The 16702-nt window shown below is 47.7% G+C and overlaps 1 protein-coding gene across 1 annotated transcript; it reads left to right on the top strand.

Annotated features, from left to right (window-relative positions):
* The first annotated feature begins 2686 nt into the window (after positions 1–2686).
* Positions 2687–15585, top strand: LOC110525294. Its single transcript, XM_021605303.2, has 5 exons — positions 2687–2816; positions 4188–4736; positions 8476–8601; positions 13982–14072; positions 14596–15585. Exons 1-5 carry the CDS (start codon positions 2768–2770, stop codon positions 14807–14809), a joined length of 1029 nt encoding a protein of 342 aa, XP_021460978.1. The 5' UTR covers positions 2687–2767; the 3' UTR covers positions 14810–15585.
* The last annotated feature ends 1117 nt before the right edge of the window (positions 15586–16702 follow it).

Raw genomic sequence — 16702 nt, 5'->3', positions numbered from 1 at the left:
CTCCTCCGCTAGCCAACACCTCGCCTAAACAGGTGTTCTCCGCCGCTAGCCAACACCTCGCCTAAACAGGTGTTCTCCTCCGCTAGCCAACACCTCGCCTAAACAGGTGTTCTCCTCCGCTAGCCAACACCTCGCCTAAACAGGTGTTCTCCTCCGCTAGCCAACACCTCGCCTAAACAGGTGTTCTCCACCGCTAGCCAACACCTCGCCTAAACAGGTGTTCTCCGCCGCTAGCCAACACCTCGCCTAAACAGGTGTTCTCCTCCGCTAGCCAACACCTCGCCTAAACAGGTGTTCTCCTCCGCTAGCCAACACCTCGCCTAAACAGGTGTTCTCCGCCGCTAGCCAACACCTCGCCTAAACAGGTGTTCTCCTCCGCTAGCCAACACCTCGCCTAAACAGGTGTTCTTCTCCGCTAGCCAACACCTCGCCTAAACAGGTGTTCTCCTCCGCTAGCCAACACCTCGCCTAAACAGGTGTTCTCCTCCGCTAGCCAACACCTCGCCTAAACAGGTGTTCTCCGCCGCTAGCCAACACCTCGCCTAAACAGGTGTTCTCCTCCGCTAGCCAACACCTCGCCTAAACAGGTGTTCTTCTCCGCTAGCCAACACCTCGCCTAAACAGGTGTTCTCCTCCGCTAGCCAACACCTCGCCTAAACAGGTGTTCTCCTCCGCTAGCCAACACCTCGCCTAAACAGGTGTTCTCCTCCGCTAGCCAACACCTCGCCTAAACAGGTGTTCTCCTCCGCTAGCCAACACCTCGCCTAAACAGGTGTTCTCCTCCGCTAGCCAACACCTCGCCTAAACAGGTGTTCTCCTCCGCTAGCCAACACCTCGCCTAAACAGGTGTTCTTCTCCGCTAGCCAACACCTCGCCTAAACAGGTGTTCTCCTCCGCTAGCCAACACCTCGCCTAAACAGGTGTTCTCCTCCGCTAGCCAACACCTCGCCTAAACAGGTGTTCTCCTCCGCTAGCCAACACCTCGCCTAAACAGGTGTTCTCCTCCGCTAGCCAACACCTCGCCTAAACAGGTGTTCTTCTCCGCTAGCCAACACCTCGCCTAAACAGGTGTTCTCCTCCGCTAGCCAACACCTCGCCTAAACAGGTGTTCTTCTCCGCTAGCCAACACCTCGCCTAAACAGGTGTTCTTCTCCGCTAGCCAACACCTCGCCTAAACAGGTGTTCTCCTCCGCTAGCCAACACCTCGCCTAAACAGGTGTTCTCCTCCGCTAGCCAACACCTCGCCTAAACAGGTGTTCTCCGCTAGCCAACACCTCGCCTAAACAGGTGTTCTCCTCCGCTAGCCACCACCTCGCCTAAACAGGTGTTCTCCTCCGCTAGCCAACACCTCGCCTAAACAGGTGTTCTCCTCCGCTAGCCAACACCTCGCCTAAACAGGTGTTCTCCTCCGCTAGCCAACACCTCGCCTAAACAGGTGTTCTCTTCCGCTAGCCAACACCTCGCCTAAACAGGTGTTCTCCTCCGCTAGCCAACACCTCGCCTAAACAGGTGTTCTCCTCCGCTAGCCAACACCTCGCCTAAACAGGTGTTCTCCTCCGCTAGCCAACACCTCGCCTAAACAGGTGTTCTTCTCCGCTAGCCAACACCTCGCCTAAACAGGTGTTCTCCTCCGCTAGCCAACACCTCGCCTAAACAGGTGTTCTCCTCCGCTAGCCAACACCTCGCCTAAACAGGTGTTCTCCTCCGCTAGCCAACACCTCGCCTAAACAGGTGTTCTTCTCCGCTAGCCAACACCTCGCCTAAACAGGTGTTCTTCTCCGCTAGCCAACACCTCGCCTAAACAGGTGTTCTTCTCCGCTAGCCAACACCTCGCCTAAACAGGTGTTCTTCTCCGCTAGCCAACACCTCGCCTAAACAGGTGTTCTTCTCCGCTAGCCAACACCTCGCCTAAACAGGTGTTCTTCTCCGCTAGCCAACACCTCGCCTAAACAGGTGTTCTCCTCCGCTAGCCAACACCTCGCCTAAACAGGTGTTCTTCTCCGCTAGCCAACACCTCGCCTAAACAGGTGTTCTTCTCCGCTAGCCAACACCTCGCCTAAACAGGTGTTCTCCTCCGCTAGCCAACACATCGCCTAAACAGGTGTGCGTTTCTTTCGCGTCCAGATTACCAACACAGTGCCCTTAGTTTGGCCATGCAAAATGTATGCATCATTAATTACTCAGTATTGTTGTGATCTAAGCCCATGTACCAGGACACCTTGCTAACACATATTATGTACAAATGATGTATTCACTGAGATATAATACAGTATTGCACTACTACTGCCATTGTTGTTTAACTAATTAAATATATCACAGGAGGCTTTGGCCTACCATTATTTCATTTATTTATTTAAGCTTCGTGTGATATTGCATTGTTTCTATTCTATTGTTCTACAGGCCAGGAGGGCAGACTCCTGTTACCTATCACATTCTTTGTTCACAGTTTGTTTATGTCAGACATTTTCAGGACTGTTTCATGTTAGCCTTCCAATCATCATTATTAGATCAATATTCGTTTGCTATTAGTTTTGCAGGCATATGACCTACTCCACAGTTACTAAATTAACATAAATGGAAATTATAAATTGTAGCTGTTTGTGCCATTTAATTATGTGGTTAGCCAGTGATGCATATACCGTTAACCAGTTCTGATTGGACGCATGAAGCTCTGTTCACACACCCCTCGCCCCTGTGGGGAACACATCTCGACTCCAACGCACATATTTAGGCTGTTGCCACGGGAGACATTGCAGAACCACTTGTCATGGGGAACAGGTTTTGGGGTCCCTGCGTTTTCATACTCGTTTTCCACGGTAAGAACTTGTCAGAAAGTTGCTAGCAAGTTACTAGCTATCTGTATGTAGTTAATGGGGAAATGTGTTGTTTTTGTCCTTTATTTTTCTATACTAGAAAATATTATAAGCTACCTAGTTTTCTGGTTTATACTTAATAATATTGTTTGTAGATAGCAAACTTAGCTTGTTTGCTAACGTTACAGTAGTGTGCATTTGTTTTTAGCTAGCTACAGTAGTTACTGTAGCAGCTCAAAAGTTAGCTTTACAAGTATAAAGTAATCAACAACAAAAAAGTATAAAGAAATCTATTAAAAATAAGTAAAATAGAATTTTAGTGCGAGTAGGCTTGTAACGGCTTGTGCGAGTAGGCTTGTAATTCAGCGTTTAGTTACTGTCCCGACTTCACAGAGTAACGTTACAGATGGTTCCGCCTCCATCACTCGGTCTAATCATGCGTTCTCAAGCCGCCCTCTACTGGCGTCCTAAAGTGATAAGCCCAGTCATTATTTTATTTAACTAAGAAAGTCACTCTTATTTACAATGACGGCCTACACCGGACGACGCTGGGCAAATTGTGCGCCGCCCTATTGGATTCCCAATCACGGCCGGTTGTGATACAGCCTAGAATCGAACCAGGACGTCTGTAGTGACGCCTCAAGCACTGAGAAGCAGTGCCTTAGACCGCTGCGCCACTGGGACGCAATTCTGGACGAGGCTAACGACTTGAGTGAAAATTACAATTTAGTGCCTGGAAATACGATGACATTGCTAAAATAGTCAAATATTTGGTAGGAAACCATTTTGCCAGCATCTTCATGTCGTTAAATGTACTTTAGACAGGTGGCAATGTTGTCATTAGCTAGCAAAGTTCGTCAAACAAATAGCTAGAATGAGAACGTTAGCTACTTAGCTAAAATCCGGTGTCCTCCCTTCAATCTTAGCTAAAGTTATACTGCATCAAAATTCAGTCTAGCGACATCAAAATTATGACTATGTTTTCCTATTAATTGTTTGCATCCCATTTAATGTCGTTGTATTTCCAAGCCACTGTAAATGCTATTTTGATGAAGTCTTCATCAGTGCTCAATAATGATGCATTGAGTAGAATGCTCAGTTGGTCATCTGTACAAAACGAACGTTCAAAACAATATTGTGACGAAACATGCAACCAATGAATAGCTACCAAAACACAACATAGGGATAATCCCTCCACTGGCCAGGACATTGTTATTTAACCAGCTCATATTACAAAATTGTCTAGTTTATAACATGACCCTACACCTTATAGCCAACCTCATCCGACCTGAATACATTTGTTTGTCCAAGGTGCATTTTTCCTTTCATAGGCTAATTCACTGTAATGTTATATTATACTGTTTTCTCCCATAGAGGCGGCTGGCTTTAGCATCAGGAATGAGCTGCTGGGTAAGTGTGTGCAGGTCCTGGTCCAGGATGGGCATCCCGGGAGCAGGGTGGTGCTGGGGGAGTGCATCCCTGGTTCAGCGCTGCAGGAGTGGCAGTGGCTCCCTGAGCGCCTAGCCCTGAGCAGCTGGCTCACAGGAGAGTGTCTGAGTGGCCAAGAGCATGATCTGAGTGTCAGACTGCACCACTGTGACCCTGGGAATGAGGAGGGAGCTGGGGCTGCAGGTGGCGAGGTGGGCAGGGAGGGCCAGGCATGGGCCTGCTCTAAGAAGGGCCACCTCACACTGCAAGGAAAGGGGCTTCACCTCAGCGCTCCTAACGTGTCCTCTAAGTCGTCTAAGGTCTTCCTCTCCAAAGAGCGTAGACAGGCCAGCAAGTGGAGAACGCTGGGCAACCATACTGTCTGTGGGAATAGAGCCAGCCATCACCACCACCATCGCCACAGGTCCACACAAACTGCTGCTCTGCCCTCCTCAACAAGTTCCCCTTCCAATACAAACAGCCAACCACAGTCGAGTAAGAAGAACCGTCCCATCATAGGGTCCCATCATAGAGAAGGGATGTGCCTTATGTCATCCTTCAGTAGCTTTCATTATAGAGCTCATTCATTTTCATCATACTGGGATATTTCACTTCACTGTTTCACACCCTTTTCATCAGTCTTACATTTCCTCGCTGTCAAGGGCTGAATTACATTAACACAATTGTACTTGTAGGCTACATGTCTTAGGTCATAGTCACTATTATTTCCATTGTCTCCTATGCAGTGCCTACCAAACAACGTCTAACAAGTTATTCTGTCAGTATTGGTTCTACCGATCCATCTTTTGCCATAGAAATACAGTACCAGTCAAAAGTTTGGATACACCTACTCATTCCAGAGTTTTTCTTTATTTTTAAAATGTTCTACATTGTAGAATGATAATGAAAACATAAAAACTATGAAATAACACACATGGAATCATGTAGTTACCAAAAATCAAAATATATTTTATATTTGAAATTCTTCAAAGTTTTCAACCTTTGCCTTGATGACAGCTTTGCACATTCTTGGCATTCTCTCAACCAGCTTCATGAGGTAGTCCCGTGGAATGCATTTAAATTAACATGTGTGCCTTGTTAAAAGTTAATTTGTGGAATTTATTTCCTTCTTAATGTGTTTGAGCCAATCAGTTGTGTTGTGACAAGGTGTGAATGGTATACAGAATATAGCCCTATTTGGTAAAAGACCAAGTCCATATTATGGCAAGAACTGCTCAAATAAGCAAAGAGAAACGAATGTCCATCATTACTTGAAGACATTAAGGTCAGTCAATCTGGAAAATTTCAATAACTTTCAAAGTTTCTTCAAGTATAGTCGCAAAAATCATCAAGCGCTATGATGAAACTGCTTCTCATGAGGACCACCACAGGAAAGGAAGATCGAGAATTTCCTCTGCTGCAGAGGATAAGTTCCTTAGAGTTACCAGCCTCAGAAATTGCAGCACAAATAAATGTTTCACAGAGTTCAAGTAACAGACACATCTCAAGATCAACTGTTCAAAGGACACTGCGTGAATCAGGCCTTCATGGTTGAGTTGCTGCAAATAAAACACTACTTAAGGACACCAATAATAAGAAGAGACTTGCTTGGGCCAAGAAACACAAGAAATGGACATTAGACTGGTGGAAATCTGTCATTTGGTCTGATAAGTAGATGATGGATGATCTCCGCATGTGTGGGTCCCACCGTGAAGCATGGAAGAGGTGGTGTGGGGGTGTTGTGCTGCATCAGAGACCTGGCCTCCACAATCAACCAACGTCAACCCAATTGAGATGGTTTGGAATGAGTTGGACCACAGAGTGAAGGAAAAGCAGCCAACAAGTGCTCAGAGTATGTGGGAATTCCTTCAAGACAGTTTGAAAAGCATTCCAAGTGAAGCTGTTTGAGAGAATTCCAAGACTGTGCAAAGCTGTCATCAAGGCAAAGGGCGACTACTCTCAAATATACAATTATTTTGATTTGTTTAACACTTTTTTTGGTTACTACATGATTCCATATGTGTTACAGTGGGGCAAAAAAGTATTTAGTCAGCCACCAATTGTGCAAGTTCTCCCACTTAAAAAGATGAGAGAGGCCTGTAATGAATTTAATACATTTATTTGCAAATTATGGTGGAAAATAAGTATTTGGTCAATAACAAAAGTTTATCTCAATATAACAAAGTTTATCTACTTTGTTATATACCCTTTGTTGGCAATGACAGAGGTCAAACGTTTTCTGTAAGTCTTCACAAGGTTTTCACACACAGTTGCTGGTATTTTGGCCCATTCCTCCATGCAGATCTCCTCTAGAGCAGTGATCTTTTGGGGCTGTTACTGGGCAACACGGACTTTCAATTCCCTCCAAATATTTTCTATGGGGTTGAGATCTGGAGACTGGCTAGGCCACTCCAGGACCTTAATGCTTCTTACGAAGCCACTCCTTCATTGCCCGGGCGGTGTGTTTGGGATCATTGTCATGCTGAAAGACCCAGCCATGTTTCATCTTCAATGCCCTTGCTGATGGTAGGCTTTGTTACTTTGGTACCAGCTCTCTGCAGGTCATTCACTAGGTCCCCCCGTGTAGTTCTGGGATTTTTGCTCACCGTTCTTGTGATCATTTTGACCCCACGGGGTAAGATCTTGCGTGGAGCCCCAGATCGAGGGAGATTATCAGTGGTCTTGTATGTCTTCCATTTCCTAATAATTGCTCCCACAGTTGATTTCTTCAAATCAAGCTGCTTACCTATTGCAGATTCAGTCTTCCCAGCCTGGTGCAGTCTTCCCAGCCTACAATTTTGTTTCTGGTGTCCTTTGACAGCTCTTTGGTCTTGGCCAATAGTGGCCATAGTGGCCATAGTGGAGTTTGGAGTGTGACTGTTTGAGGTTGTGGACAGGTGTCTTTTATACTGATAACAAGTTCAAACAGGTGCCATTAATACAGGTAACGAGTGGAGGACAGAAGAGCCTCTTAAAGAAGAAGTTACAGGTCTGTGAGAGCCAGAAGTCTTGCTTGTTTGTAGGAGACCAAATACTTATTTTCCACCATAATTTGCAAATAAATTCATTAAAAATCCTACAATGTGATTTTCTGGATTTTTTTTCTCATTTTGTCTGTCATAGTTGAAGTGTACCTATGATGAAAATTAAAGTGGGAGAACTTGCACAATTGGTGGCTGACTAAATACTTTTTTGCCCCACTGTATTTTGTAGTTTTGATGTCTTCACTTTTATTCTACAATGTAGAAAATAGTACAAATAAAGAAAACCCCATGAATGAGTACTGTAGGTATGTCCAAACTATTTTATTTACATTTTACCCCTTTTTTCTCCCCAATTTCGTGGTATCCAATTGTTTTAGTAGCTACTATCTTGTCTCAACGCTACAACTCCCGTACGGGCTCGGGAGAGACGAAGGTTGAAAGCCATGTGTCCTCCGATACACAACCCAACCAAGCCGCACTGCTTCTTAACACAGCGCGCATCCAACCCGGAAGCCAGCCGCACCAATGTGTCGGAGGATACACCGTGTACCTGGCAACCTTGGTTAGCGCGCACTGCGCCCGGCCCGCCACAGGAGTCGCTGGTGCGCGATGAGACAAGGATATCCCTACCGGCCAAGCCCTCCCTAACCCGGACAACGCTAGGCCAATTGTGCGTCTCCCCACGGACCTCCCGGTCGCGGCCGGTTATGACAGCCTGGGCGCGAACCCAGGTCTCTGGTGGCACAGCTGGCGCTGTGTATGTCCAAACTTTTGATTGGTACTGTACATTGTAACAATTTTTTTTAATCTGATTTGAGAATACCTTGGTTTGGTCAGTGTCTTAGGCTTAACAGTGGGTGATCCAAATAGCATCTCAGCGTGGTCATATACCACTACTTCCATCAGGGATTGCATTTCCACTGTCCTTGCTGGCTAAATCTCATTCAGCTAAATTCCCTCCAATCAATAGGGTCCTATTGTGGGCTGGTTGCCAGCAAGTCCAAAACTCTTCACTTGGGGCTCCTCCCTACGCCAGTCCTATGAGGCACTAGTTTAAACTTATGTGTATGTCTTTTGATTCAATTCAATCTGATGGTCCTCGGTTAAGTATTTTGTTCTGGCTTTGGTGAGATGGCATACTAATTGATGAACAGATGAATAAAACAAAGGGGCTATGGCTTTGAGATAATAACTAGGGTATTACTCCTGTGTTATTACACTCTAATGCTGATTGGATGTCCCCCCTCCAGTTCCCGGGGATGATGTTGTTTCCCCTAACACCACTGGAATGGACATTGGGACAGAGCACTCTCATCTGGTTGAAAGCACCATGGGCCCTGAGGGCCCCTCAATGACATTCTTCAACGCTGAGTATGGTGAGTTGGGAAACCTATTGCCGGAGGGGTGTGGAAGAAAGACTATAACTGCCTTCAAAACAAACCCAGGGTCAAAACACATCTCTCTGCCCCGATGGGCTCTGGGTGTCATGTATTGTCATGTTGTGTGTTTCTGTCCTTTCCCTTCACCCTGTCTCCCTCTGCTGGTCGTTGTTAGGTTACCTTTTCTCCCCCTCTTTCCCCCAGCTGTGCCTTGTCTCCTCCTAACTACCCATTCACCCCGTTTCCCACCTGTTCCCTTTTTCCCTCTGATTAGGTCCCTATATCTCTCTCTGTTTTTGTTCCTGTCCTTGTCGGATTCTTGTTTGTTGTGTTTCATGCCTGAGCCAGACTATCGTCATGTTTGCTGTAACCTTGTCCTGTCCTGTCGGAATCTGCCGGTCTATCTGAGCCTACCTATGTTTGGTTATTAAAGAAGCTCTGTTTAAGTTAGTTCGCTTTTGGGTCCTCATTCACTCACCGTAACAGAAGAATCCGACCAAGAATGGACCCAGCGACTTCGGATCCTCTCCACTCAGCCGTCGAGATCCAGGGAGCGATGCTAGGCAGACACGAGCAGGAATTGTCTGCTGCTCGACATGCCGTTGAGACCCTGGCCACCCAAGTCTCCAACCTCACAGAACAGGTTCACCATCTCCGCCTCGATCCACCGGCCACTTCCAGGGCTTTCGAATCTCCGGAGCCCAGAATCAATAACCCGCCGTGTTACTCTGGGGAGCCCACTGAATGCCGCTCGTTCCTCACCCAGTGTGATATTGTGTTTTCTCTCCAGCCCAACACTTACGCCAGGAGCACTGCTCGTGTCGCCTACGTCATATCTCTCCTTACTGGACGGGCTCGTGAGTGGGGCACGGCAATCTGGGAGGCAAGGGCTGAGTGTACTAACCAGTATCAGGACTTTAAGGAGGAGATGATACGGGTTTTTGATCGATCTGTTTTTGGGGAGGAGGCTTCCAGGGCCCTGTCTTCCCTATGTCAAGGCAATCGATCCATAACAGACTACTCTATTGAGTTTCGCACTCTTGCTGCCTCCAGTGGCTGGAACGAGCCGGCTTTGCTCGCTCGTCTTCTGGAGGGTCTCCGCGCAGAGGTAAAGGATGAGATTCTCTCCCGGGAGGTTCCTTCCAGCGTGGATTCCTTGATTGAACTCGCTATTCGCATTGAGCGACGGGTTGATCTTCGTCACCGAGCTCGTGGAAAGGAGCTCGCGTTCTCCGTTGCCCCCCTCTCCGCATCACTACCATCTTCCTCTGCCGGCTCGGGAGCTGAGCCTATGCAGCTGGGAGGTATCCGCATCTCGACTAAGGAGAGGGAACGGAGAATCACCAACCGCCTCTGTCTCTATTGCGGTTCTGCTGGCCATTTTGTCACTTCATGTCCAGTAAAAGCCAGAGCTCATCAGTAAGCGGAGGGCTACTGGTGAGCGCTACTACTCCTGTCTCTCCTTCAAGATCCTGCACTACCTTGTCGGTCCATCTACGCTGGACCGGTTCGTCAGCTTCCTGCAGTGCCTTAATAGACTCTGGGGCCGAGGGCTGTTTTATGGACGAGACCTGGGCTCGGGAACATGACATTCCTCTCAGACAGTTAAGGGAGTCCACGGCCTTGTTCGCCCTGGATGGTAGTCCTCTCCCCAGGATTCAGCGTGAGACGCTACCTTTAACCCTCACTGTTTCTGGTAATCATAGCGAAACCATTTCTTTTTTGATTTTTCGTTCACCTTTTACACCTGTTGTTTTGGGCCATCCCTGGCTAGTTTGTCATAATCCTTCCATTAATTGGTCTAGTAATTCTATCCTCTCCTGGAACGTCTCTTGTCATGTGAAATGTTTAATGTCTGCTATCCCTCCTGTTTCCTCTGTCTCTTCTTCACAGGAGGAGCCTGGTGATTTGACAGGGGTGCCGGAGGAATATCACGATCTGCGCACGGTGTTCAGTCGGTCCAGGGCCACCTCTCTTCCTCCACACCGGTCGTATGATTGTAGTATTGATCTCCTTCCGGGAACCACTCCCCCCCGGGGTAGACTATACTCTCTGTCGGCTCCCGAACGTAAGGCTCTCGAGGATTATTTGTCTGTAGCTCTTGACGCCGGTACCATAGTCCCCTCCTCCTCTCCCGCCGGAGCGGGGTTTTTTTTTGTCAAGAAGAAGGACGGGTCTCTGCGCCCCTGCATAGATTATCGAGGGCTGAATGACATAACAGTTAAGAATCGTTATCCGCTTCCTCTTATGTCCTCAGCCTTCGAGATCCTGCAGGGAGCCAGGTTTTTCACTAAGTTGGACCTTCGTAACGCTTACCATCTCGTGCGCATCAGGGAGGGGGACGAGTGGAAGACGGCGTTTAACACTCCGTTAGGGCACTTTGAATACCGGGTTCTTCCTTTCGGCCTCGCTAACGCTCCAGCTGTCTTTCAGGCATTAGTCAATGATGTCCTGAGAGACATGCTGAACATCTTTGTTTTCGTTTACCTTGACGATATCCTGATTTTTTTCACCGTCACTCCAGATTCATCTTCAGCACGTTCGACGTGTCCTCCAGCGCCTTTTAGAGAATTGTCTTTTTGTGAAGGCTGAGAAGTGCACTTTTCATGCCTCCTCCGTCACATTTCTCGGTTCTGTTATTTCCGCTGAAGGCATTAAGATGGATCCCGCTAAGGTCCAAGCTGTCATTGATTGGCCCGCCCCTAAGTCACGCGTCGAGCTGCAGCGCTTTCTCGGCTTCGCGAACTTCTATCGTCGTTTCATCCGTAATTTCGGTCAGGTGGCAGCTCCTCTCACAGCCCTTACTTCTGTCAAGACGTGCTTTAAGTGGTCCGTTTCCGCCCAGGGAGCTTTTGATCTCCTCAAGAATCGTTTTACATCCGCTCCTATCCTTGTTACACCTGACGTCTCTAGACAGTTCGTTGTCGAGGTTGACGCGTCAGAGGTGGGCGTGGGAGCCATTCTTTCTCAGCGCTCCCTCTCTGACGACAAGGTCCACCCATGCGCGTATTTTTCTCATCGCCTGTCCCCGTCGGAACGTAACTATGATGTGGGAAACCGCGAACTGCTCGCCATCCGGTTAGCCCTAGGCGAATGGCGACAGTGGTTGGAGGGGGCGACCGTTCCTTTTGTCGTTTGGACTGACCATAGGAACCTTGAGTACATCCGTTCTGCCAAACGACTTAATGCGCGTCAGGCGCGTTGGGCGCTGTTTTTCGCTCGTTTCGAGTTCGTGATTTCTTATCGTCCGGGCTCTAAGAACACCAAGCCTGATGCTTTATCTCGTCTCTTCAGTTCTTCAGTAGCCTCCACTGACCCCGAGGGGATTCTCCCTGAGGGGCGTGTTGTCGGGTTGACTGTCTGGGGAATTGAGAGGCAGGTAAAGCAAGCGCTCACTCACACTCCGTCGCCGCGCGCTTGTCCTAGGAACCTTCTTTTCGTTCCCGTTCCTACTCGTCTGGCCGTTCTTCAGTGGGCTCACTCTGCCAAGTTAGCCGGCCACCCTGGCGTTCGGGGAACGCTTGCTTCCATTCGCCAGCGTTTTTGGTGGCCCACCCGGGAGCATGACACGCGTCGTTTCGTGGCTGCTTGTTCGGTCTGCGCGCAGACTAAGTCCGGTAACTCCCCTCCTGCCGGCCGTCTCAGGCCGCTTCCCATTCCCTCTCGACCGTGGTCTCACATCGCCTTAGATTTTGTCACCGGACTGCCTTCGTCGGCGGGGAAGACTGTTATTCTTACGGTTGTCGATAGGTTCTCTAAGGCGGCTCATTTCATTCCCCTTGCTAAGCTTCCTTCTGCTAAAGAGACGGCACAAATCATCATCGAGAATGTTTTCAGAATTCATGGCCTTCCGTCAGACGTCGTTTCGGACAGAGGTCCGCAATTCACGTCTCAATTTTGGAGGGAGTTTTGCCGTTTGATTGGGGCTTCCGTCAGTCTCTCTTCCGGCTTTCACCCCCAGTCTAACGGTCAAGCAGAACGGGCCAATCAGACTATTGGTCGCATCTTACGCAGTCTTTCTTTTCGCAACCCTGCGTCTTGGTCAGAACAGCTCCCCTGGGCAGAATACGCCCACAACTCGCTTCCTTCGTCTGCGACCGGGCTATCTCCTTTTCAGAGTAGCCTCGGGTACCAGCCTCCGCTGTTCTCATCTCAGTTCGCCGAGTCCAGCGTCCCCTCCGCTCAGGCTTTTGTCCAACGTTGCGAGCGCACCTGGAAGAGGGTCAGGTCTGCACTTTGCCGTTATAGGACGCAGACTGTGAGGGCTGCTAATAAGCGTAGAACTAAGAGTCCTAGATATTGTCGTGGTCAGAGAGTTTGGCTCTCCACTCAGAACCTTCCCCTTAAGACGGCTTCTCGCAAGTTGACCCCGCGGTTCATTGGTCCGTTCCGTATTTCTCGGGTCATTAATCCTGTCGCAGTTCGACTTCTTCTTCCGCGTTACCTTCGTCGCGTCCACCCGGTCTTCCATGTCTCCTGTATTAAGCCCGTTCTTCGCGCCCCCGCTCGTCTTCCCCCCCCCCCCCCCATCCTTGTCGAGGGCGCACCCATCTACAGGGTCCGCAGGATTTTGGACATGCGTCCTCGGGGCCGTGGTCACCAGTACCTCGTTGATTGGGAGGGGTACGGTCCTGAGGAGAGGAGTTGGGTTCCCTCTCGGGACGTGCTGGACCGTGCGCTGATCGAGGATTTCCTCCGTTGCCGCCAGGTTTCCTCCTCGAGTGCGCCAGGAGGCGCTCGGTGAGTGGGGGGGTACTGTCATGTATTGTCATGTTGTGTGTTTCTGTCCTTTCCCTTCACCCTGTCTCCCTCTGCTGGTCGTTGTTAGGTTACCTTTTCTCCCCCTCTTTCCCCCAGCTGTGCCTTGTCTCCTCCTAACTACCCATTCACCCCGTTTCCCACCTGTTCCCTTTTTCCCTCTGATTAGGTCCCTATATCTCTCTCTGTTTTTGTTCCTGTCCTTGTCGGATTCTTGTTTGTTGTGTTTCATGCCTGAGCCAGACTATCGTCATGTTTGCTGTAACCTTGTCCTGTCCTGTCGGAATCTGCCGGTCTATCTGAGCCTACCTATGTTTGGTTATTAAAGAAGCTCTGTTTAAGTTAGTTCGCTTTTGGGTCCTCATTCACTCACCGTAACACTGGGGCCTTCTACTCTGTGCCTTGTCTACCACATGGTGGCGTTAGAGGAGAGGAAAACTTACATAGGAATCTGTAGAGTGGGTGTATTAATGTCCAAGCCCACTCAGATAATTCCAGTTTCTAAAGACCTTTTATATGATGTTCTAGAGGTTTGCTAGAGTTTGAAAGTGGAAAGTGTTTGTTTACTCTGAACTGTCGATTATGGGAGTTTCTCCATCTCTCTTTGTGTGTGTTACAGGGTTTGGCTGGAAAGTGACCATGCTGGTGCTGAGCTCCCTGGCTCTGGTGCTGGGGACTGTCATGCTCTTACTCAACATCCACCACAACAGGTGGGTGCTTATAGTTCTCCTATTTCACACATGTACAAGTATCTATTAATACACGCATGAATTAGATTTTTTTTATTTGTTTTGCATATCCCACCCTCCCTGAGAGAAGTAAGGTTAAGTGCCTTGCTTAAGGCCAAATTGCAATAATTTTTTCACCATGTCGACCCGGGGCATTTGAACCAGCGACCTTTCGGTTACTTTCCCAACGTTCTAACTGCTAGGCTAACCTGCACACTGCTGTCTTCCCACTGTATCACTATTGGTCTGCTGACACGGGGCCTAAGGGGAAATACAGCATCCCAGTAGTACCATAAACATGCATTTTGGATCCAGTATTATGCCTACTACATTCAAGAATTATCACATTTTCCCACTGAATCTGAATTATGCTCCAAAGATCCTGTGGTTAGGAAGATGTTTTTTCTCAAATGACAACCCAGAACTACAACTTCATCACATACTACAGTAACCACAACTGCCCACACAGTTGCAGAACTACAAATTAATGATTTCCCTCTCCCAGGAAGAAGAAAGTAGTGTGTGTGCTGAAGTCGTACACTCCTACGGGGCTTGTGAGTCAGCCGGGGTCCCCTGTACTCAGCGAGAGAGCCCCCCTCACTCAGCACCCCATGCGGCCGGCCTACTCTCCCTCGCTACAGCGGGGAGAGATCTTGATCAAGTGGAAGGACGGTACCGTCACCCCGCTGTTCGACAACAACAGTTACCTGACTGACTGAAGGGTGTGTGTGTGTGTGTGTGTGTGTGTGTGTGTGTGTGTGTGTATGTCTTTGTACTTGTAGAGAGAAAGAGAAGCAAAGGGAATCTGAAAATCTATTTAAGAATCTGAGAGGTGCACAGTGAACACACACATTTCAATGCATTTCAATATAACATTTTACAAGTGTGCTGATGTGAGTCAGCATAACGGTTATGTTACACTTTTAACACAGGAACGTTCGGAAAAATATGCACATCCATCTTATCAGGTGCAGAGCAAAAGAAACTATCAAAGAAAAAATGTATGTCTGCAACTCTGGTATGCTCCCATGGTGATTTAATCAGACAACGGTTAGATCCGAGTTGGATCTTTGTCAGGTCACATTTTCAACACACACATTTCATGGAATGTCTGGAAATCCCTCACTTCCCTTAGAAGTATCTGGCCTAACTGAGATGAAAGGTAGCAATGAAGTCCTGCCAGTAGATATAGCTGGACCTGGTTGAAGGACCGTTATGGAATATTCCAAACCCCTGATGAACTAGACAAACCGGCTTTCCCTCTAACTAAGTACTCGTCAAAAGTTTGGACACACCTACTCATTCAAGGGTTTGTCTTTATTTATTTTTTTACAATTTTCTACATTGTAAAATAATAGTGAAGACATCAAAACTATGAAATAACACATGGAATCATGTAGTAACGAAAAAAGTGTTAAACAAATTAAAATACATTTTATATTTGAGATTCTTCAAAGTAGCCACCCTTTGCGTTGACAGCTTTGCAGATTCTTGATATTCTCTCAACCGGCTTCACCTGGAATGCTTTTCCAACAGTCTTGAAGGAGTTCCCACATATGCTGAGCACTTGTTGGCTGCTTTTCCTTCACTCTGCGGTCCAACTCTTCCCAAACCATCTCAATTGGGTTGATGTCGGGGGATTGTGGAGGCCAGGTCATCTGATGCAGCACTCCATCACTCTCCTTCTTGGTCAAATTGCCCTTACACAGCCTGGAGGTGTGTTGGGTCATTGTCCTGTTGAAAAACACATGATAGTCCCACTAAGCGCAAACCAGATGGGATGTCGTATCGCTGCAGAATGCTGTGGTAGCCATGCTGGTTAAGTGTGCCTTGAATTCTACATAGATCACAGACAGTGTCCCCAGCAAAGCACCCCAACCCCATCACACCTCCTCCTCTTTGCTTCACGGTAGGAACCACACATGCAGAGATCATTCGTTCACCTACTCTGCTTCTCACAAAGAAACGGCAGTTGGAACCAAAAATCTCAAATTGGGACTCATCAGACCAAAGTACAGATTTACACTAGTCTAATGTCCATTGCTCGTGTTTCTTGGCCCAAGCAAGTCTCTTCTTATTAGTAGTAGTGGTTTCTTTGCAGCAATTTGACCATGAAGGCCTGATTAATGCAGTATCCTCTGAACAGTTGATGTTGAGGTGTGTCTGTTACTTGAACTCTGTGAAGCATTTATTTGGGCTGCAAAATCTAATGAACTTGTCCTCTGCAGCAGAGGTAACTCTGGGTCTTTCTTTCCTTTGGCGGTCCTTATGAGAGCTTCATCTTAGAGCTGTATAGTTTTTGCAACTGCACTTGAAGAAACATAAACAATTCTTCAAGTTTTCCAGATTGACTGACCTTAATGTCTTCAAGTAATGATGGACTTTTGTTTCTCTTTGCTTATTTGAGCAGTTCTTGCCATAATATGGACAAAGCCCTATTTGGTAAAATACCATCTTCTGTATTCCACCCCTACCTTGTCACAACACAACTGATTGGCTCAAACGCATTAAGAAGGAAAGAAATTCCACAAATTATTTTTTAACAAGGAACACCTGTTAATTTAAATGTATTCCACGTGACTACCTCATAAAGCTGGTTGAGATAATGCCAA

Source organism: Oncorhynchus mykiss, chromosome 6, assembly GCF_013265735.2.
Source record: "Oncorhynchus mykiss isolate Arlee chromosome 6, USDA_OmykA_1.1, whole genome shotgun sequence".
Lineage (NCBI taxonomy): Eukaryota > Metazoa > Chordata > Actinopteri > Salmoniformes > Salmonidae > Oncorhynchus > Oncorhynchus mykiss.
The sequence above is the reverse complement of the archived record's forward strand: the minus strand, read 5'-3'. Positions and strand labels throughout refer to the sequence as shown.